This window comes from Lingula anatina, chromosome 3, assembly GCF_051362555.1.
Source record: "Lingula anatina isolate TDL-2025a chromosome 3, LinAna3.0, whole genome shotgun sequence".
Classification (NCBI taxonomy): Eukaryota; Metazoa; Brachiopoda; class Lingulata; order Lingulida; family Lingulidae; genus Lingula; species Lingula anatina.
The window spans coordinates 12,414,885-12,438,195 of record NC_141769.1 but is presented as its reverse complement, the minus strand read 5'-3'; the positions used below and the strand labels follow the sequence as shown (position 1 = coordinate 12,438,195).

Genomic DNA, 23,311 nt, shown 5'->3' with positions numbered 1-23,311 from the left:
TGTGTGTGTGTGTGTGTGTGTGTGTGTGTGTGTGTGTGTAAAATACAAGTAGAAAATATATATTGTTTACATGTTTTCACAGGTGACTAGATTGCTTTGTTTATAAGTAGATTTAATTAGAAATAACACAGACTAACTAAATAATTCCAGGTAAATCAGATCTGTCAGCATGCTTTAATTTGCTTAGAGGTGTTGTGGAGGTCCCTTTGGAATGTGGAAGTCTGAAGGTGGTATGAATTTATTTTTTAGTTGAATTAAAGCAGTTATAAGCATAATTTTCATTTGCAGGTCACTGACTTTTCATCCCAACACTGCTACAAATACACACTAATTGCTATGTGTGTATAATTTAAACAGATTTACCTGTCTTCAGATTATTGTAATAAATCCTATTATGTCATAGGGAGTTGGTTGTTTTTCCTTATCTTTTCTCCACTAAGTCTTCTTAATTAATCTTGTGTTTTTAAAGGCAGCTCTATTTCAAGTGTATATATTAGTAGATAACACCAGAAGCTGTGCTCTGGCTTGCATGAAATTTGAGATTGAAGAAATGTAATTGCAGTGTATTATTATGCCCCCCTAATAAGTCGTAATTAGCTTTGCAGTTTAGACTTGTAGTTGTTAAAGAGTACAAGTGTGCTGTTGTGTGTTACTACTATGCCAAGGTGTTAATAAGGTGTTGATGCCAACCGGGTTGAATTCTCCAGATCAGGCCAGGCAAAATTGATAAGTTAGTTAACGTGTAGCAACTCTTGTAACAAGGTTGGTGAATAGAAATTATTCTTGTTTTTGATTTTTTGAAGCGTGATGATGTTTAATGGGCATAGCAGCTAATTGAAAGGGTTTGTTATTTTTTCCATAAAAAGAAAAAAAAAAAAAAAAAGAAATGTGAATTCTCAACAAAAGGGTCAGTCTTGCCATGAACCAGTTAGTCAGTTTTGCTTAGCCTTTCCATGGTTTGAGATTGGTTCTGTTGTTTTCCATTTATTCTTGCAAACTCATCAAGCTAGCAGATTTTAATTTTTTCTTTGCTATGTTATATTCTATTCTATTCTATTCTGATGAGCCCTTGGACTGAAAGATGAGGTAAATGAAATGAAAATAAATAAAAGATGATAGGCATTTCATTTGGCTTATCAGAGATGAACTGGCTAATCATTTATTAAATTATTAATTAATATATCCAGGGTCATGCTACCTTATTGTAGTTTCAGCCGAGTTGAAATTTTTTTTGCAGAATTGGTACTGAATTGCTGAGAAATGCTTGAAGTGATTTGATATTACTGTAGAAGTGGAAAGTGTTTGAATTTTTAGGGGGCCAATTTGTTGCTGATTTGGTGGAAAATTAGTTTAACACTGGCTAAAGCTAAAACAAAGTGTTTGACTGTATCTAGCAGATGGTCTGTCCTTGCCGAGGACAAACTGACCTGCTATTTTGCCTCACTTAACCCTGTCAGAAGGAACAGAATGTGTAACCTTTTAACAGAAATGGCTGACATTTTCCACAGGATTGTCTAATCAGGGCTGCTAGATTAAGACCAATGTTTCATAAAATTGAAGGATTGCACTTGTTTAAACTGTTTGTGCAGGTTACGAAATCTTAGGGCTCCTTTAAGGCCATGCACAGACTCGTTTAAATCCACAATAATTTTTCACTCTGAACATGTCAACAGCTCACAAATTTTATTCAAAAGAGAAATTTATGTCTGAAGTATGGTGAGGACTTTAATCTCACCCTCTATTTTCACCATTGTAGCTCACGTTAGGATTAAGTATTAACTTTAAGTGGTTAAAAAGCAAACATGATTTAGCATATCTATTAACAAAAATATTATAAATCAGATGAAAAGACCTTGAGGTAGAAAATAATGCTCAGTTTATGTACTGATTCAAGGAGCTTTCCTTTTTCTTCACTCTTAATCTTTCTTCATCTTAACTGTAAGAATTTGTTTAAAATGTTAAAACATACTTCAAATATAATATTGGCAAATGCAGGAACCTGAACATAACTTGGGCACTTTGTGTGTTTTGTATAGTGGGAGAACATAGTTGAAGCGTTCCTTTACCTGAAATGGGATAAATGATGATCAATATATTTTTTCTGATTTTGTTTGACTTAATGAATGAGACATTACATTTTGATAAGAATATAAGACCAAAGACACTGACAATAAATTTTAAGAATTTTTTGGGACCAAATAGATTTTTAAAAAAATCCAAAATGCAAGTTGATACAGTATTTTAAATAAAAAAATAATAAACTGATATGGACAATGGACAAGAAGGGGGCAGGGCATCAAAAATGTCATCAAAATCTATTTCTTGGAGTATTTCACTCTGGTAATAAGCCCCCAAGGTCTGTTACTCTGTGTAGCACGCCTGAAGGCTGTTCACAGCTGATAATACTGTCAGGCAAGCAGTTGGGGTAGGGCATGAAACCAAAGACCAAATCAATAGTGTGACAGGAACCAAAGGAATGGAAATTTCCTGGAAAGTGTTAATCATTTCCTGCCATCCTTCTGTAGACTCTGTTGAGAGAAGAAAAAAGAAAAGTGAATCTTTAGAGTCAGATGACTGTGTGGTTTGGAGTTGTTAAATGGCTGCACATCGCTGGGGAAGATTGCTGAGAATAAAGGCGTTCCACTAGGTGATATCGGGTATTCAGTTTCCAATCATTATGATATATGGTCTTAAGTCACTGCACAGTTGGCAAGGTATCCAAAGTGACAGCCCACTGCAACTATAACCCGCTTGTGGGGCTTCATTATTTGCCAACCAATTTATTTATTTGTGTTTATGCCATGATCGATGGACTCCTTACATCAGCTTATTTACCAATAAACTTGCCCACATGCATGATTCCTCATGATTTGTGTTTGTGAGATGAGAGGGCCCAGAGGTGTTTGGGGGGGGGGGGGGCAGTGGACATAATAATAAGTATATGGACACATATATCACCACATGAAACTAATATGGATGGTAAATCTCTAACTGGTGCACATGTTTTCTGTGTATCCCTAGAGAGAGACTAGTTTCTCAAGAAAGTGATCTTTAAAGAGTGTCAAACATCGACTTTTCAGTCTCACCAATGCTTTTTGCACATCAGCTGTTGTAGTGTTTTGACAGACTTGCTTATGAAGATCAGCATATATACTAAATATTTCTTCTTTTTGCACAAATCTGAGTCTACTTATCCATGTTCATCTCGGAAAGCAATAAAAAAAACAGGTTTGTACTTTGGTTATCAGTTAGTTCCACCAGTTTTCCTGTTAAAAGGGGAAAAATTGTGTGGGAAGGGGGTGAAAAAAGCAGATTCACAGAATCGTTATGTAACTGATTTTATCTCATTGCCTTTTTTTTTCTTTTGTAATTGTACATCAAGGCAAACAGCAGCCTGTTTTGCAGTGCTGGAACAAGACCCAGATACTCATTATTTTCAAGGACAAGTTATCAAAGCTAGTATAGTTCATTGCTTTGAAGGGATTATTTCCTTCGTAGCAATATAATTTTGAGCTCATATCTTTTAATCAGAATCCACTCAAAAGCACAGAAACAGCTGCAATTTCCTGGAATGAACCGGATAATTTGCTTGAACTTTCTATGGAGGAGCTCGTTTCAACTTTTTATGAAGGAGGTTTTCAAATTAGCCATTATTTGGGCCAGGCATTTCCCCAAAATATGCCTCTTAATTGTAGATAACAATTTGGCCTTTATGAAAAGTTATCTTGAGAAAAATAAATCAGGTAATGAAATGACATTTATAATCAGTCAGTGGCACACAGGTAGACTGATTAATAAGTTTATGGTTAATGAATAAGGAGTTACAGACAGACTATATTTGCTATTTTCACTAGTTCAAGTTTTGCAGAAATTCTTGCCAATATGTTTCCGAAAAATAAAAAAAGCCCTGCAGTGTGGTGGCATATTGACAACAACAACAACAACAAAAAAGCTCTGCAATGTGGTGGCATCTTTTGTGGGGAAACTAATTACATATCGATATACAGTAATTAACTGTGCCTGTAAGACAGACACATGATCTAGGTAATCTAGAACATGCCTCATTACTCATTTAATTTTGATTCAGATAAATCGTTTAATCCAGCAGTAGGTTTTTAGCCTATAAAAGATCACAGATAATTAACCCAATTATTTATGCAGTGTTTGGTGACTGAAGACAGAGTTTGGTCATCTTTTAACTCATATTATACCTCAATCATATATTGCAGATCAGGACCTCCTCATTTGCTGCCTTAACATCCTTAGAAAGTCTATATATGCTGGATCCAACAATCCTGATTTGAGAATTTATAACTTCTCATGTATACTTGAACCTCACATTTAGGCTTATGTTTGGTTATAAAAATGTGGAGATTACCTAGTACATGTTTGTTATCAAACATCTACTTTTTGAAAATTATTAAAAAGCTAAAACTGCACGGAATGCATCCCCAGACTGTCTACTGCATTCTCAAAGGGATACAATCCATTTTTGGTCTCAGATTTTAGGTTGGTGAACTACAGTCTTTTCCTCTGACTGGAACCCGACTTCATAATTGACCAGTACACCTGTTTACATACTAACACGCCTCCAAAACCCAAGTCCTAATTTTTTACAGATATCTGGAACAGGATACGAAATAAGTTGTACAGCAAATTACATCATCTTTTGACCCTGAGAAGAGGATTGGTAGGAAAAGCGGACGCGGAAACTTTCCTAGCCCGTAGAGATGGCCGACTCAGTGCTGTTTTGATAGCGTCAACCCTAACCACCACACAAAGCCAGGCCTAAGATTTGTAGAATACAATCAAAACATAGGTCCACTGTGTCTTACATGCAGTTCAGAAATTGTTTTTAAAACTTATTTTTTTGAAAATGGGATTTGTCAGGCATATTGATCGTAGAAAGCCCCACTGGATTACTGTGCTCACTTGTGCTGCTCTCGTGTCTACTGGCAAATCTTCACTTAATATTTCCCAGGTTAGCAGACAACAAACCCACTACACAGGGTTAATATAAGAAGTTGTTTTTGCTTGTTGCTGACAGTAATAAGGATAAAATTGACCAGAATTAGTCAGTTGAACCTCATGACTGAAGGGGGTTATACAGGTTTAAGATTATAGCAAGGAACGGGAAAAAAACAGTTATGTTCAGAGGAAGACTTGGAAATATTGGGCTTGTTTTCCAGCAGATGATCAGATAAAAGCAGATACCCAGATAAAAAGAGACAAGTCAGTAAATTGATGGTCAATCAGGTTTGGTCATCTGGTGTTGAACTTTGTGCGATTTCCAGTTCAAAACAAGTCCTCGGCTACTGGGATGTGAAGCCATTAAAAAGAGCTGGGATATCCAGTTTGTTTGAGAATCTGCAAGGGATTTGTAGTCTGGCTGATAGACCAGGAGAAGTAGGTGATGATTCATTACCCTGAATTGTGCATCTTATTATTTCAGGTTGATTGTGGGCCAATAGACATATTACCCTGTACAGACAGCTGAGGTTACAGTACTGCTATTCTTCTCAGGGGTCCAAATGGAGGTCCAGCGCGTCCAGAGACTGTCAAAATGACACTGAGGGGTGATGGCTGCCCATGGAGGAGCAACTGTCCTGGCGGCAATCAACAGTCGTCTGCCAGCAGACTGGGCGGCAAAGTTGAACAGTGATGGGAGGATCTATTATATCAAGTAAGGAGATAAATTTAGGTATTTTTCAGTGAACCAAAACTACTTGTATGGTGGTATATTTACCTCTTTAATAATAGAGCAATTTGTGTGGAATATTGCTGTATAATACAAACTGTCTTGATAACAGTAAGTCTTGCCAACATCATTAAATTTGACTTAGTTTTGGTCTGTCTGAAACCAATATGAACAACCTCTGTACAATATGATGGTTTAATAACACATTACAATGACAATAGATATATATGTTTTTGGATATGAAATATACTTATTCAGTAAACTACAATGAACCTCTAAAGAGTTGGTTAAGTAGAAGCAATTACAAATTTGAGTTTTTTAGGATATTTTGTGGAATAAATTTATGAAAAATTTTATGTTGTCAGGCCAAAAGACCTCTTTCTGTATAATAACTTTGATTAAAGACCAGGATTTTTTTTAGCATTTTATGGTTTGTACATATGTTTTCAATTCCTCCACCTGTAACTTGTGCACCCAACTGTTTTTTCTGATCATCATTACCAGGAACTGTTTGCTTAATCTTCTCTAATGTCTGCTAGAGTAAGGGTCTCGGGAATTTGCTCCCATTGATAAAACACATTCATGGAAGCCAGATGGACTGAAGGATTTGCCATTTTCATTGATTATTACTTCCATTAAGAGTCTTTTTCCATATCTTGACTCCGAAAAAAAAATAACGTTGTTATTGTGTTTGTGCATTGAGTGGAGAATTCCAGTTCTCAGCATCTTGTAGCCATCCAGGCCAGCTCCAAGGATTAAAACCACTTATTCTATCTGTATAATGGGATAAATTCATCGATTGATTGATTAACCTGGTAATTACATTGTCTTTGACATCTTTTCAAGTCACCACCAAGATAAAATGATATATATTTCAGAAAGAAGAAGGCAGCTCAAGGACTAGAAGGAGATTGTCTGTCTTAGAAATATATTAGGAAGAAAGGCTCTGAGGTCGATGATTTATTTGATTGTCTTATGTGTTAATAACCAAGGTGGTGAAATATTCAGATCATTAGGAATTTCTTGTTTCAGATCTAGATATCAGCCATCAATTATTGACTTCTCTGTGCACAATCACTTGGAAAGTTAACTTCTAATGGTCTTTCTCTGAGTCCTGTAGACACTTATGGCTCAGATAAACAGAAGTTGTTTTGGTTTAATTTACTTTAAATATTACATCTTCTGTGTGGAAATAAATGGAAGAAGCGTCCATGCATTAGGAATCAAAAACTTTTAATGAGGCTGCATAATTAAAAATGTGTCTGGCATGTACTGTGCAGATTCTAGTTTGGATTACAGTGAGTGCTGCGGATGTCTTTTACCAGTAGGCTTAATATGAATTTGTCTTTCTGAAACCTGAATAAACAACACAAGTAGCATATGATTATGACTTAATAAGACATTATGATGACAGCAGACATACAGACATACTAGGGATCACATGTATAGACTCTAAAAATGTATTTAGGGCATGTTATACCTTTCAAATTACACTTAAAGTTCCTGTGGTTCTACCGTCACAACTAAGTTCAGCAGGGATGCCCATTGCCATTTACATAATGGTTTAATAGTTGAAAGTTATAATCCCACTTAAGGGGTACCGTAATTACTAATAAAATTTGGACAAAATTGCATCCTATTTTCCCAGAAAAGTGTTATTTTCATTTGTAATATCTGTTAGAAACGGAACCTTTTCAGGTTAAGAATAATTAGCAGGGATAATTTTAGATAGTGTGTTACTGTGAGTGACTAAAAATAAAAAAGGTGTGAAAGTGTGGAGTTTTAAAAAAAGTGAACTGCCGGAAACATGTGAATGATTACTGTAGTTTAAGACACAATCCCTTTGTAGTTGGCGATTTGTTACTCTCCACACTGTAGGCGAGTTTCTCAGCCATTAAAATGCCTGGAGAACTAATTTTTGTCGACTTCTTGTGCTGTGTTTTTGACCAGGAACATTTTACTTTTAAAACTGTTCTCAGCATGGCTGTAGCATGTTAATCAAGGGCAAGCTATGGGATTCCAGGGAAGAACTGTCAGTTCCAGTTTACATATCTTCAGCTTTCATCTATATTTTGATTGAGAAAATTGTATGAAGTTAACCAATAACAGGCGTCCCTTCCCACCTGAGAAGTTGGAAATTGGCAATATGAATTTATATCATAGAGAAAATCTCAAATGGAGTAGTCTTTTAAGGTTAGTGAAATTTTCTGAATGAAGGGATATTTTGATGAGAGTAAGAGAGTGAAACAAAGAGGGAGAAAGTTAAGTCAGTCAGCCTATTTGTTATAGTTTGAAAGCATTTATAGAGAGTTGTTTGATGTACTCATAATTTATTGATCTACTTTTGGGAAATCATAACCCACTTTTGAAAGATGAAACACAAACAAACACAGAAACATATATTCAGTATGTTTTTGAAGGGGCCAAAAGTTTAAACTTTGTTTCTATGTTTATTTTTCTGAATTAATTGAATACCTGTCCTTGTGTTTTTTTCTTTCATGAATACCTTTCACTTCCGTACACGTGCATATCTAGATGAATGCAACTCCATGTTGCTGATCATGATTGAATATAAAACAAATATATTTTGATGTGAAAATTATTGCACTGTATTATTGATTTTGTTTGTTTTGATGCAGGTTATGCAGTGTCTCCACTTTAAATATTACCAATCTGATTGTTTTGTAATTAAATTAAGATTTTGTTAGATAAAGATTGGATGCAGTAGCAGCCCTTTAGGCTGGTTAACCTAGTTTGAACAGACTTAACTTTTGACTAGGAAAAGGTTCACTCAGAATCAAAATTGGATTACTTTCCATGCAAGTGCTAAAGCACTTTTCTGAGTTCTAGGCTTTGCAGTAAACCCCCCCCCCCCCCCCCCCACACACACACACACACACACACACACTTTGAAATTTCTGGCTACAGGCATCACATTCCTACAAAATTTGCTGAAATGATTTTATTGAATTTGAGAATTATTTTTTTGAAGTTCTGCAGCTTGAAATTGTAATTGAATCTCTACAAAATGATATGCTACTATAATGTCACTTAATTTTATTATCATTATTGTTTGAGATCGAGTATTAAGTTATATTTGTGGAATCTTGTGATCATTTTTTTCTATTCTTTTCTCTTTCTTTTTTTGATTATGTAAAGAAGAAGAAAAAAGCATTAGTAAATGATATAAAAGTGATGTGTAGCAGTACAGGATAGGAAGCGTATCTAATGTCCTGGGCGTGGAGGTTTCAGTTCTGTTAATGGGACATTATCTAGTTATCTCCTGTGTGACCTTGCTGCCCAGTCAAACCAGGTGACAAGACTTCCAGCATAAAACACCTGCCATTGTCATAGACAGACAGACACATTTTTTTTCATTATTTCAGTTTTGTGAACTAGTACTTTTATTTGTTGAGGACACCATGGGAATTTATGGACTGAATGTTTTCACACCCTAATTCCAGTGCTTGTATACTCTTCATTTGAATATATTTCTTGGTTAACAAAAGAAAAAAACATAAGGACATATGAGGACTTCACTGCTTCTCCTTGGCAACACTACAAAACTTTCAGTTAATAATGTAATGGATTCTTTGGCTGGATGCTTTAAGGATTTTTTTGTTTATAAAGGTGCTTTTCTTGTCCAGTTGCACCTGTTTATCTTAAGAACTGCTTACCAAACTGATAGTAATTTCTAACCCTAACAACCCAGTCTTATGGCACATGACTTATACCCCGTTCACACTGCAGTCATTTAACCGGTTAAATAGCGAATTAGGTCAAGATTCGAATTATTGCGGTCGTCTGAACGCATGAGGATTTTTGTAAACCGATTTCCAAAAATCCTACTAGCGAGCTGGATTCTCTCCAGCGATTCGGTTACTTTACCGGAAGGGCCACCTGTTTAGATCGCACTGCGCATGCACTAGCAAATCTCGCGGGAAAGAAAAGCAACATGCCAGGTCAGTGGACCCACACTCTCCATCGGAACCCAGCTATTCTCCTTCTTGTATCCGTTAAATTCTTCCAGATCTTACTTAAATCTTCCTTTTGACGACTTTTGGGTTAAATTTGATGTTCCAAAAACAAACACACGAGAAAAAAAACTGAGTGCGAGAAGAGCAATGATTAGCGACATATTTTTGTTTTCATGGATTCTGCGCATGCGCGATTCTTCAAACCGGAACCTCCACCTGAATTTTCAGTGCACGATTCGGTTTCCCTTTGCTGTGTGTGGCCAGACAACCGAATCGGATTTTTCACCCGTAATTTGCATTGCAAAAATTCGGATATTTCAGATTGTAGTGTGAACGGGGTATTAGCTAATTACATTTGCTATGGATTAAACAATGGTGATGCATTTTCTTTTGGTAAAAATTGTAATCTTTTGAGATAACATGTGCTAAATGAAGCAGTCTCGGTTTGATCTAAAATGCGGCCTAACGCTGTGAGAGGTTGCACTTCTCAAGCTGTGTAGTATACTTGCTCTCAGTAGTTTTGTCAAAACAGAAGAATCTTTATGGGACTTTACTGACAAAACATGTCATGTACAGATGTAATAGAGAGGCAGCAGTCTAATTTATTGTGTGTGCATAGGTTTCAGAACTTTCAATAGAGATAATCATTTTAAAAAATCTAGCTCTACAGTGATAAAACTTTTAATTTGAATACAATTTTTACTCTCATATTTTGGCCACATCAGTTGACAGCTGTGGTTTTCAGTAAACTACACAGTTATCCTGAAAACATATCAGTGCCATCATCGTCTGGCTTACTTTCTCTTTTACAATTGAAATTCACCTCATGCTGAGGCATGCTCCTCCATATTTAATCAGTAGTGCAGTGTCCCCAGGCATCTTGAAGAACACTTGCTGAAGTCAGACAGATCAAAAAAAAATTTTTTTTGTTCTTTGTTTATACTGTAAAGAGATATGGATTCCAAAATCTAAACAATTGACATCTTTTGAGAAAACATTATAAGTGTATAACGTAATTAGCAAAGATATGGATGATGATATGATATGATATTTTGGTATTCATAAGATTAAATTTAGTTTTCCAAGGCCTTTTATTTTTTCTCTGGTTAAGACTTATTTTGGACTCTGACTGAATATTCAGTCTAGTTATCTTATAGGTGAATGTCTGATTAGGTCATTGCGTCCTAGGTGATGAGAAGAATGAAAGGAGAAAAATTGAAAAAAGTTGATTTACTTGTTCCCAATAATTCGTGTCTCATAGATTTAGCTTCAGGCAGTTGTTTTGGAATCATATCAGAACACATTGACCTTAGGTCATTAATTGAATTTTACTTTTGCAGCTGATATCTTTGCTCATAAGTTAGCAAATTGATGAGTCTGCCTGCCTGTAAGAAATTTGATTCAATAGTATAAGAAAGTCAGACTTGCTTGAGGAGCTGTTTAATGCTAGTACGTCTTATAGCTGCAATAAAAACACTGTCAGGGTTAAGTTGTGGCTGGAGGGAGTTGGGGGGGGGGGGGGAGAGGATGGGAATTTAATTACGTATACGTACTCGTTCACATTTTTCAGTCTCTCCCTAATCTCAGAGCCCACCTTTTCAAATAATGTCACATCATAAGAAGAAAACAATCAATGTCTCCTTTTTACTGGTAGTATTTTGATTGAAAAATTACCTTCAAAGATGGAAGAGGTATAACTGCAACTTACCTTAATACGGTGTGATTGCTTTTCTAGGGTTGCTTCAATCTTTTCCTCAATCAGTCTTTCATCATACTACACGTCACAAGGAAAAAAATCAATTCCACTTTCAGGACAAAGGAGATGACTTTTTTTTTTCAAATCAGTGGCAATAATTTTCATTAGTGATGTTATTTGATGAGATTCTCTTTTTATAGAATTGATCATTCTTTACTTGGTCAATGTTCTAACAGTCTTATACAAAGAAGTACATGTGTCCCTGGTCACCTGTAGCAATTTTGGTAGTAAAAGATTGTACGATATTGTATCTCTCTCCCTTTTTGTATACTTATCAGTATTTCATAACTTCATTGCGTCATACATGGTCTTATTTTAAATAGTTGTACTTCAAGACATTTATAAGAGCTCTGTTAAGGCTTCTTGGAGCAAACAGAAAGGTTTTCCATTTGTCTGTCGTTGCTGAAGGTGTAGAATGCAGTGCTCATGTGGTGGCAGTTAAATGAATTGTTATTGAAAGACAGAACTAATTATTGCCTATATATAACTCATTCCATTGACAACTGTGCCTGTTTTCCCAATACACAAACAAAGAATCATGCAAAATTTACATTTGGTGCATTCTAGACAATTTTGGTCATTAATTATATTTGTTTCCATGTGTTATTCTGTGGTTATAAATTACTTAAATGCTATGATGAACAAATATCTCGAAAATCGTAACTAGTACATTGGCAGCACTATATAGTATATATTACCATTGTAATCATTATTCTTTCACCACCGATCTAATTTTGTAATTTTGTTAATCTTGTAATTTTGATGATAGACATATTTACAAATTGCCCAAATATATTCAGCAATGCACAAACAGGCAAATTCATATGTGCATTATTGTTTTAATCTAAGCTCTTCAGGATGTCCTGTATATATGTATGAAATTGCTTTAACAGACAGAGGTGCAGGGAGGGCTGCAGTCTTCATTATACAGTGCTATCTTGGATTGCTCCTACCAGAGCCAGATACACTATTTGGTCTGATGAAGTATAGTTTTCCTTCTTCAAACTCTCTGACAGATAAGACCAATTAACGTCAGTCTAGAAGACAGAAAGGCTGCTCAGATTTCCCCAGAGGTATAAGAGGATTTTTTTTAAAAAACAAGTCTGTGTTCTGCAGGTGCTCTCAGTTTCCCATCGCCCTTTATAGTGATATCTGTCTCTTTTCACTTAAATGTGACTACAGGTTTATTCTCATTACACCTGGAATGTCTTTATATAGTGTTCATTTACTCTCTTAGGAGGTAGTTTAAGTATGAGGGGTTCACCTAAGGGAATAAGTCTTATCCCTAGGTTGTTTGACTGTCTAACCCCCTCTGATCCTGAAATGTTTGGCTTACCCCCCCCCCCCCTCCCACTTTTAACCCTTCCCACTGCCTGTTTAAGGTAGAGCAGATATGGATGGGCTTTAAAGTGCTTCTGCCACCGCTCTGTCTCATTTCAGGCATCCGCATGTGGCCCATTGTCCAAAATACAGAGGAAATATTGTGTGCTAGATCATTAAATTGGAAATCATAGACTGAAAGTTAAGACATGTATTTGAAGGTCGTAAAAAATCATTTATAATTTTATCATCATGGAAATCTTGTCAGTTGAATGCTATCTTGTGTATAACATCTAAGCACTGAAATATTCATCCTGCTAGGTTACCTCGTGGGTTTATAATGGCTAAGGGACTGCAGTGTTGCATGTTATTTTACAACACTTGGGAAAACAAGGTGTTCTAACAGAGAGCTTTATTGAAGACAAAAGGCACCCTTGTTCTCTTTGAAGTCTTCTTACAATAGGTTAACACAGATAGTGTGGGGACATGCAAAGTTCAGGATGACGGTGCATTGGGCTTGCATGATGCCATGCAACAGGTTCCTGAAGACACTGAGGGATTGTGCTGGTAACGGGGAAACCTTTTGTGTAGAAGGTTGGATGTATATTTTGTGGCCACTGTGATACCAGAAGTTAGTCTTTACTTTGAAACTAAAGTCTGTAGCCTTGACTTTTTTATTTTAGCATAAACCCACAACAGGTTACTGAGTTTATTGAGATAAAACTGTTGGTCTAAAATATCAGCCGCTTCTTTCTTTTTATAAGAGGAGAACATTATGTCATTCAAATAGACTACTACTGATTTATCTAGGTTCAAAGTAAACTAAAAAAATGTGTTAAGTAAAACACCAACATTCATTATTATATTCTTTTGTTTCCAATTCTTTAATGCAAGCACAGAAATAGAACCATATCATGGTGGACCATGTTCAAATCAGTTTCATCAGAAATGTTTTAGTTATTCTTCTTATGAAAACAGATACATAGGGACCATTCCCACAGATATTTGGATCGATCTATCTCCCTGGGGAGTCTCACTAAATTGCTATCAACCTACCTGGCCTAATTGTCTGTCACACCTAGTAAAGCTGTTAGGGGGTAATTATCTTTACCCGCTACCTGATTCGGTAGGCATGACAGACATTTAAGCCAGTTAAGTTGACAGCAATTTAGTGAGACTCCCCAGAGAGTTATACCGATCCAGATGGATCGATCTAGGCATGGGAACCCAGTCTTAAATGAGACACCCTACCCCACCCACCCCACCCCACCCCACCCCATCCCCACCCCCTCCCCAGTTACCTGAGGTGGTCCCTTCAGGTGGGTGGGTGGTACCTCAGGAGGTTACTGGGAGATATAATGAAGCCAACACTGGCCTGTTATAAAGATGATATATTCCTGATGATTATTTCTCCCCATACCTGAACATTTTTATTTGCCTAATTTTGATGACAAACTAGACTGTCTGTTATATTTTGCTAGAGATGCAGTGTGTTTTAGGCATTTAAATATCAACTATTTATTATCTTTATAATTTATTGTATTAAATCTGGTACTTTATGGGTACTTTAACTACTGAATCATTGAGGTGAAGAAGAGAAAAGAAAAACCATCCACTGTCAACACTTGAGGTTAAGTTTTGCCACTAGATGTCAGTAGTATACAAAGGGTGTTAATTATGATCAGGTGGTGCATTAACAACATTGCCTTAAATAATACATACAGATTAACTGGAATTATTTGTCCGCCAGAAGTTGAAAAGATCCATACAGTAACACATTGTCAATCTTTTTAAACTAGAATACTTTTATATGTAATAATAATAATAATCTGTATTAGTTCTGGTGCATTTTTATGAGAACATTTTTATGACAACATGAAGAATACAGTCATAAATTGATATTTGGTGCACATACTTTTATATAAATTAAACTATACAACATATAGTCTATATTCAAAACTGATAACTGTGAGACATGAAGTGTTTACAAAGGGGCAAATATTAATACTCGGTATACCTGTAAATATATTTCTTTCAAAGGGCCTTGAAAATACACTATTACACTTTAGTTAGCTGGCACATTTTCATTAGTTACTCCAGGTGGTGGTTGGTAGATAATGCCTGGTCTTTCTAGGTTGGTCATTATTATGTAGTGGGACACAGTTTTAATTGTGTTATGGTTTCCATGACTGTTTAGTGGTTGATCTGTAAAGCTTGTGTTTTGATCTATCTGCTGGTTTAAGTTCTCCTGATGTTTTTTTCATACTGGGCTTATTATAACAGGAAGTGGACTATATTCTCCTCACTGCCTGCACAGTCTTTTTACTTTTTTTTTTTCGTTTGGTAGAGGGTTAGGATTATGGAATCTGCCTCTCTGGATTTCTAAGTCTTGGGACTCTTTCTCAGCTGCCCTCTGTTTGGAGTTCCTGTTTGTTAAGAAGGGGTGGAGGGCGCATCTAAATATTCTTTGGCTTCATATGTCTTGCAGACCTATATTCTTTATTCTTCTTTACTTTCAGTCTAATCATAAGGTCAACAACCTTAGCAAGCCCAGATGCAGGGGGGGGGGGGAGGCTTTTAATCACACAGTACATCTAATCTAATCTTATTAATTGCACCAATTAGTGGCTCCTGTGTTGTAATTTCAGTACTTAAATTAATCAGAAATGTGACATCAGACATTTTAGAGGGAGAGGTAAGAACAGATGGTAAAGCTGTGATTAACACACCTCGGTATGAGACCAAAAATTAAGTTGTCATGTAGAACAGCCTGTCAGCGGCCGGAATATAATCATATATGCAGCGGACAAGCTGTTGTCTTAGAGTAAGGCACAATACTAGTCATGCATATATTTTATGTATATTTTATGTGTATGTTGAGATATGTGTGCTTCAGCCAGGACTGCCAATTTTCTCCAGCTCTCAAAGTGCCTAGATATAATGTTTATCATGGTCTTATCTTGAGGATGGAAACAAAAGTGGAATTTATTTTCAAAAATAAGAACATAATTGTGAATATAGGGCTTGGGATACCTTGAAGAAGAACTGCATGTAAAGAGGAGTTATAAAATAATTGGTTCCAGTTTTTTTTTTAATTTAATGACGCCTCATCTTCCACAAGATTGTTATCACACAGGAGACATTTCTGAGGAAAGGGTGACAGGTGGTTGCTAGCCTGGTTTTCTTTTATTGTCAGCTTTTTCTGTGATGCTTATCAATTTGACCACCTGAATGTCGCTGCCTTTTTTTAGAATGTGCAAAAAGTGAGAGATGTCATTACACTAAAAGGTTTTATGCTAAGAAATGGATGCTGTGTCAACCTTGTCACTGAGATTGATGGTTTCATTCACTGTGAATGTATAAGCCATAAGGACTGTGCAAAATTTATAAGGTTTTGATCATTTTAAAAGGATATTTAGATCCTGAAGGCCAAGAAAAAAAGCTTTGGGGTTTCATATTACTCTTGGAAACAGTTCATCTGAAGGATTTAGAGAGCTTGGACTTGGACAAAATTAGCAAGATTTGTGTTTATAGCCAGTATGCTTATAAGCTGCTGCAATATTTTAAACTGCAAAGAGAAGGAGTTTTGGCTATGCTTACTGTAGTGCAACTTTGGGAGCCATTGGTGGAAACACTTAATGATTGATAGTTCTCTTTAGGTGACTATTTCAAAACAAAACCCTCATCAAAACGTTCACTGTTTTGTTTATTGAAATCTGGATTATTAGATGTATGGTTAAAACAGAATACTAGTACAGCAACCTTTGGGATCATTCTTTAACAGGATATAGCCTTTTAGTTCTGTTTAGTTTCACTTCTGATTGTTATTGTCTTTGGCAATTCACATCTTATGCACTTTGTATAGATTTGTCTGCATTTTTTCACGAATACTTTTTGACTGCCACTGACTGCCGCAAGCTGTGTTGAAATGAAGGCAACTGTTAAATGATGTCCTTGAAGTAGATATCTTATGGATATTTGAACTTTGAGACAGTGTCAGTTTTACAAATAAATTTATAGAATGCTGTGAGAACTATAAATCAAAAACAACAGGGTACTGGACAACAATCATGACTAGGCATTCATTGTGAAATGTGAAAGTCTGCTCTTCCTGTGCCATCATTTGTGGGCTTTAACAAAAGATGTATAAATATTATGTGGTAAAAGATAGACGAAAATCACCAAAACAGGCAGGAAGATACACCTACCATGGGGAGAGGAACTTGGTGAATTGGTGAGTTTACAAGTGATGAATGATATGTGCATTGGATGCACTGCACGTGCACACACACACACACACACACACACACACACACACACACACACTCTGCTGCTTGATTCCCTAATGAATAAAAATATTTTTTTGTTAATGGTATAATTTCATATTTCTGTACATGTATGCAAAGCAAAAGTACTGTAATATGGTTGAGAATTCTTTCACTACACTTTGTTTTGTAATCTTCATTTTGTTTTTTACTCCTCTGATTATGTAACTACAATGTAGTTCCAGTTGTCATCCATAAGTTATATACATAGTGATATTGTGGTTGGTTGTTTAAACTTCCCAAATACAATGCCATCTGTTGTTTAGATTACATGTCTGTTTGATGATGTTAAATGATGCTATATTTTCAATATACAAAAAATAGAACTGTGGTAAACAAATTTAGGCATCATTCTTTGTGTAATTTTATGTAATAAAAAAATTATCAGCAAGTAGCAGATCATTATTATCAGGGTAGGGGGGGGTTGTGAATTAGAAAGAGAACAGAGATTTGGGAGGGATTTAGAACCAGAAAAGTTATAGTCGTGCAAGAAAATGTAATTTTTGAGGAAAGGTTTTTTTCTCTTTTGCAAAATCGTTCTGTATATATGAAAGTGAGAAGATTGTTTTGAAATAGTAGCTCCAGGTGTTTAGCTGATTAGCATTTGGAAAGCTCACCCCCTCTTCCAGTGAGGATTCACCTATGCTTAGGAGACCCCTTTCAAAATCAATTTTACTATCAAGATGTTTTTGCACAGTATTGACAGCTATAAGTATTAAATAGGACATTGGGGGGTTCACAAATTATTTCTATTTTTTGTCACAGGAGGGAGCCACTGTTGGCACTTCACTATTGAGGCATCAGTCCATAAATAATATCTTTTCTTATCATCTTTTCTAAAGAAAGGTTAATTAGATTTGAAATATTTTAAAAGAAAGAGGAAATTTAGATATTGAATATAAAGAAGAAAATGAAATTAATGAAATAGATAGGAAAATATAAGGTTAATGTAGTTTGTCAGATGAGATTAACTTATGGAGATAAAAAAATATATTTTCCTCAGTTAAGTATTAGTAGGGTACCAGATGTTCTCAAATGTTCCAGTCTGTTGGATGTTATCTTCCAGAATTCCATTAGGCTTAAGAAGCAATAGGCCGTTAAAGTGTGTTAATTCCTAGGTTGTAACTCTGGAGCGAAAGCCAGTTGTTGATTATTGACTCACTTAGAATAACATTATATAAAATTGCTTTCTCATTGTAAAAGATTTGATAAGAAAAATTGGATCACTGAGTTAAATTGTTATTTTATATTTTAATTAACCTCGGTTTAGCAAGGTACACAAACATGTGAGAGCATAGGGATGCAAGAAAAGACTAATTTTTAAGAATATTTTGAAAAGTTTTAAATAGCTGATCTCAGGTGCGAAATTTGATATGTTAGGCAAATGCCGGTCATTTAGATGTTGTTTGTATTTCTCCCCTCAATGGGTGACCGTTAAAGGTAAATGTAAAGAGACTCTCATAACAATAGGTTTATGCACATTCAATATGCATTTCTCAGTACCATTCACAATATAAATGGTGCACATATGAGAGGGAGGAATCGAATTGGGGGCTACGCAGTGTAAAACGACTATGGATTTTTTGACTGTTAATTATGCATAGCCCGTTATTTTAATTGTCTGACCTCCAATCGTGAGCAAAAGGGAGAGTGGAACTTAGTCAACTTATTGATCTTGTACCACACAACTTGCTAGCTAGGACCAATTCAATATCCAAGATGGAGAAGAAACTGGGAGTTTGGCACGGAATGTTGAACAGGCTGGGCATTTTCACAGGGATTTAAACAGCAGATTAATTAGGCATGGAGGAATTTCTAGCAGGCTCCAGGGTGAAGTTGTTGGACTGAGGCACTTAATAATCAAAGCTGTTTGATAAGTCCGAAAATTGGAAAGTTGTTAGGAAATCCATTTGCGGCCAGTTAACTGATGTTGATGGATTGCTTCTATATCTTCAGGGTATTCTAGGCAAAGCCTTGCACACATCTGATGGTAGAGGGGGAAATTTAGTTTAAAGGAAGCTGACATTCCTTTGAACTTTTATTTTTCTTTGTGGAAACTACAAGCATTGCTGATAGAAATGATGACCAGCCCTAGGTAACTTGTTATTGCTAGGCACATAAGTGATATTCACTGTGTGTTTTCTAGGAACTGTAGATCTGAGATTATCACTTTTTAATGCTTTATGGAACCTACTAAAACTTTGAATACTTGATCTTTTGTACTGATGGTAGCTTTCACCAGATTAATGGGAATGCCTTTTAATGGAACAGATGTGGAAATAACAGTCTATCTGATGTATTTTTTGAAATAGCTTGATATTATATTATTGTTATAAAAAAATATCCATTACTGCATCAGACAAAAATAAGAGCTCTGTGTCATGTGAAATGGGATTTATTCAAACATTTTGCAGCAATGATGGATTACAGGGCTTATCTTGTGTTCTGGGTTTGTACTACAGTGGATAGATGTAGCAGCGCCTGAATGGTTCTTCATTGCAGACTTGACATATTTGAAAGGCCTATCACTCACAGTGATGAGTAGGTTCATGAAATATATGTAGCCATTATAGAATTTACAGTTTGACCAGAGATTTATTCTTGGGACAGCACAGAAAGAGTGTACACCCGTGTATTTCAAGGATTTTAATCCACTTGAGCATCAGTTGTGAAGAAAGCTGGATTATTTGTGTAGAAAGATGTAACTGATCATGTTTGGTGGCCTGAAGTTTGGCAGTCTTAAACTGAAACGGACCACCAGCAGTCCGGCTCTCTTCAGGACAGGGAAAGTGAGAAGGTCCAGTAGTCTCTCCTCAGCGTAAGTAGCCTGTATATAATATATCTAAACGTCTCTGTATTATTTCTAAACTCATCCCAATCCTTTATGGAACTGATTAGTTACGATTTAAAATTTTTATTCAGTTTTTTTTTCTGTGTGAGATTTCTTTGAAACAGTGACAGGCACAGGGGTTGCAGTTTCTGGAATTGACTGACTTGACTGGAAGAAGATGGTGACCTAAATTTTAAAATAATAATAAAAAAAGGTCAAAGTTGGGTAGTGAAAATATGATAAAATGTATATTTGGTGGACGTATTGCTCACAATCTGGCTAAAATTACAAAAACTGTACATTTAATTGTGAGACTTCTGTAAACATCAGCAGCAGTTCTAACTCTGCCAGTTACAGTCAGAATATGTATGTTTTTGATAATACATAACAGCAATGACTGATAATGAACTCTTTGAATGTTATGGTGCATTTTCCATATTGGCATCATATACTTAGTAACTAATAAAAAAATACGTATTAGAAAAAGTCAGTTGTTGTCCCATTGTTCATGTGAGAATTCAAGAGAATGAGAGGGACCTCCACTTGTATCAGTAGCAAGTGGCCCATCACCTCGCCTACCTTTTTTTTTTGCACAATGCTCCACATATTTTGTTTAACAAGTAATCAGAAGTAAGAGGGAATTTTTCTCCTGCATTTATTCACTTTGTTGGGGGTAACTGCCTCATTTCCTTTCTTTCTATGGCCAAGATATTGATTTGCTTTACAGCAGAGAGAGTAACAATGATACCAAATAATACGGGCCAAATGGCATCAAGACTGAATTACTTGTATGGCTTAATTATAGTTGTTAGAATTTTAACTTGGTAGACATAAGAGTAGGCACAAGGGTCTTATGGCTATGGATGGTTTCTTTTGGATATATGTGTTATGTAGTCTCTAAAACATTTTGAACTTGAAGCTCATTCCAGATCCCAAATTAAAAAAAAATATGGTATGCTTTTTATATAAGGTACTAAATCGTGAAAAATGGTGATCAGCAGTTATTGCAATGTTTCCTTTTATTCATCGGAAGCAGTTCATATTCAGAAGTTTGATTAAGTCTGAATCTGAATAGTGGTCCTCCACTTAAAGCATATTGGATGTTGATTTCAAACCATAAGCCTCAAATGGCCAAACAGTTACAGGGATTATCAGTTTTGCCTCACTATATAACATATACCATATATTTGCTAAGCCCTCCATTGGCTCTCGGGTGTTTTGTGGCACAGGTGAACATTGAAGGTAGATTCAATATTTAAACTAGTGGGATACAACCTACTCCGTGTATAGACAACTTGAGGACTTGCCAGGGCATAAGTTTTAAAGGCCCATGAAAGAGAGGGCTACTTCAGATTGAAAGTTGCATTTGCTCATAACTTAGAAAATTTTGTTGATTATTCAGAGATTTGAATGTCAGAAGCAAATTAAGGAAGCTTTGGCAGGGGGGCCAGGTTGCCAAGAGACACTTTCACACCTTAGATGTTTAATTCCTGGGTTGATTGATCTGATTGTGGTCTTACCTGTGAACTTAGATGGCCCTTGTCTGTATAGACCTTAGTACACTAATAGAAATAAAAATAAAAGAAGCAAGCCTGCTTGGGTTAACTGCTACATGACTGTCCCTGTGCAATACATACATACATGCATAAAATATATATATATGTATATTAAGAAATTCTCATATGCATACAGTATTGCTTGAAATAAACTGACTTTGGTATTAAATCATCTTATGGCCTGTAACAGATGTGATGGCAACATCCCACATTCAGGTGTTTAATAACCTGGGTGCAGTCACAATTCTGAACATCATGTTATTGCAAAGACCTTTTAAGGTACTTCATATACCAATCTGTCATTATCCCAGGCAACATAGCAATTAATTGACAGGTATGATAGATCAAGAGATAACGTTGGCGTGTTTATTGTGTTCCATCATCACTGTCCAAATTAAGCTTGCCTAATCGATCTTATTATCCACGAAGTAAGGTTAAAAAATCAGTACCTCATTTGACATAATAGTTTAATTGGCTATTCTAGACACAGTACCAACCTACTCACTTGGGGCCTACTTCCATAAGTGTAGGTGTTAAATTCTATCATTCAAGGCACTGATATCAAGTTAACAAAGCCCCCCCCCCCCCCCCCCCCCCCCCCCCCATGCCTTACATGGATATTCCAGTCGTGGTACCAAGGTTATTACACAGGGTCCCACCTCCAAAAAGCTGAGATCTTACTGCACAGTTACCATACCATATTTTATGTTGTGTGTCTTATAATTTTTTGTCGTGGTAACAAGTTTACCACATGGGTTCCACCTCCAGAAAGCTTTGATCCTATCATATCATTACCATATCACAACTAATAATGTGTATTTTATAATTTCAGTCATGGTACCAAGTTTACCACATGGGTTCCACCTCCAGAAAACTGGGAACCTATCATATCATTACCATATCACAACTAATAATGTGTATTTTATAATTCCAGTCATGGTACAAAGTTTACCACATGGGTCCCACCTCCAGAAAACTGGGATCCTACCACAGGGTTACCGTATGGATGGGAGGAGGCGGTAGATGAAGATGGGAAAAAATATTTCATTAAGTAAGTATTGGGAGAAGTAGGCAAATAGATATGAGTCCAGTTTATGACAGTTTCAGAAACAGTTGGCTGGTCTTGATCACAGTAAAATTTTGAAATGGAAACAAAAATGTCTGCATCTGTCTCTGAAGAACGGTCTTAGTTATTTTTTTTCTATGATTGAGGGAAGTAATTGCCTTTGAACACAAACATTGTGCATAAGATTTTTGGTATTGGGATTTATTTGTAAATCTGGTCGATGGCATCTGGTTGATGTTTATGTGGATTAATAAGTATAGTCACTGTTTTCGCATTCTCATGCTCTTTGACATATCTCTGCGCAAGGTTAGGATGAAAGTATAACATATCATAACCAGTATTCCACACAGGCTTTACCTTTAGTATGGTTTACAAAGGAAGACTCAAAAAGGAGCGACAAAGCAAAAGAAATTTGCACAAACATTTGTACAAAGAACAAACAGTGTATCTAGAAAGACAAACTAGGTTGTGTGTTAACTCTTTTTATGGCACGACTCCTGACTGCAAGGTAATCGTTTTCTTTTTCTGTGCAACAATCCTCATGTTTGTTATCATTTACAAACTAAAGGGGTAAACCAAATACAAGGTGGGGGTCCTGAAGCCAGGGTCCATTTTAACTCCTCGCATGCCAAGTAACAAGGGTATTCACGGGCTGTGTACGTGAAGTAGGAAAATACTGAGAAGAACCACAAAACCTTGATTTAAATAAAATCATGTTTCTTTTATTGTTATATAATTTTTTTTTGGCAATTCTCATAGCAAAGTTGTATCATTCTTTTGATA

The 23,311-nt window shown here is 35.9% G+C and overlaps 1 protein-coding gene across 9 annotated transcripts in view; it reads left to right on the top strand.

The window, feature by feature from the left end:
- The window catches only part of LOC106174554 (uncharacterized), a 55,672-nt gene that overhangs the window by 11,281 nt on the left and 21,080 nt on the right, over nt 1–23,311 (top strand). For 6 of the 9 annotated variants that reach the window (XM_013556159.2, XM_013556160.3, XM_087007451.1 and 3 more), the window contains 2 exons: nt 5,453–5,683; nt 22,397–22,513. In XM_013556159.2, coding sequence (XP_013411613.2) covers nt 5,580–5,683; nt 22,397–22,513 — 221 coding nt within the window. In that variant the 5' untranslated portion in view covers nt 5,453–5,579. Of the gene's footprint in view, nt 1–611; nt 731–2,633; nt 2,658–5,452; nt 5,684–18,523; nt 19,895–22,396; nt 22,514–23,311 lie in introns of those variants that run through there. The other 3 variants (XM_087007453.1, XM_013556163.3, XM_087007450.1) reach the window with 3 other exon arrangements.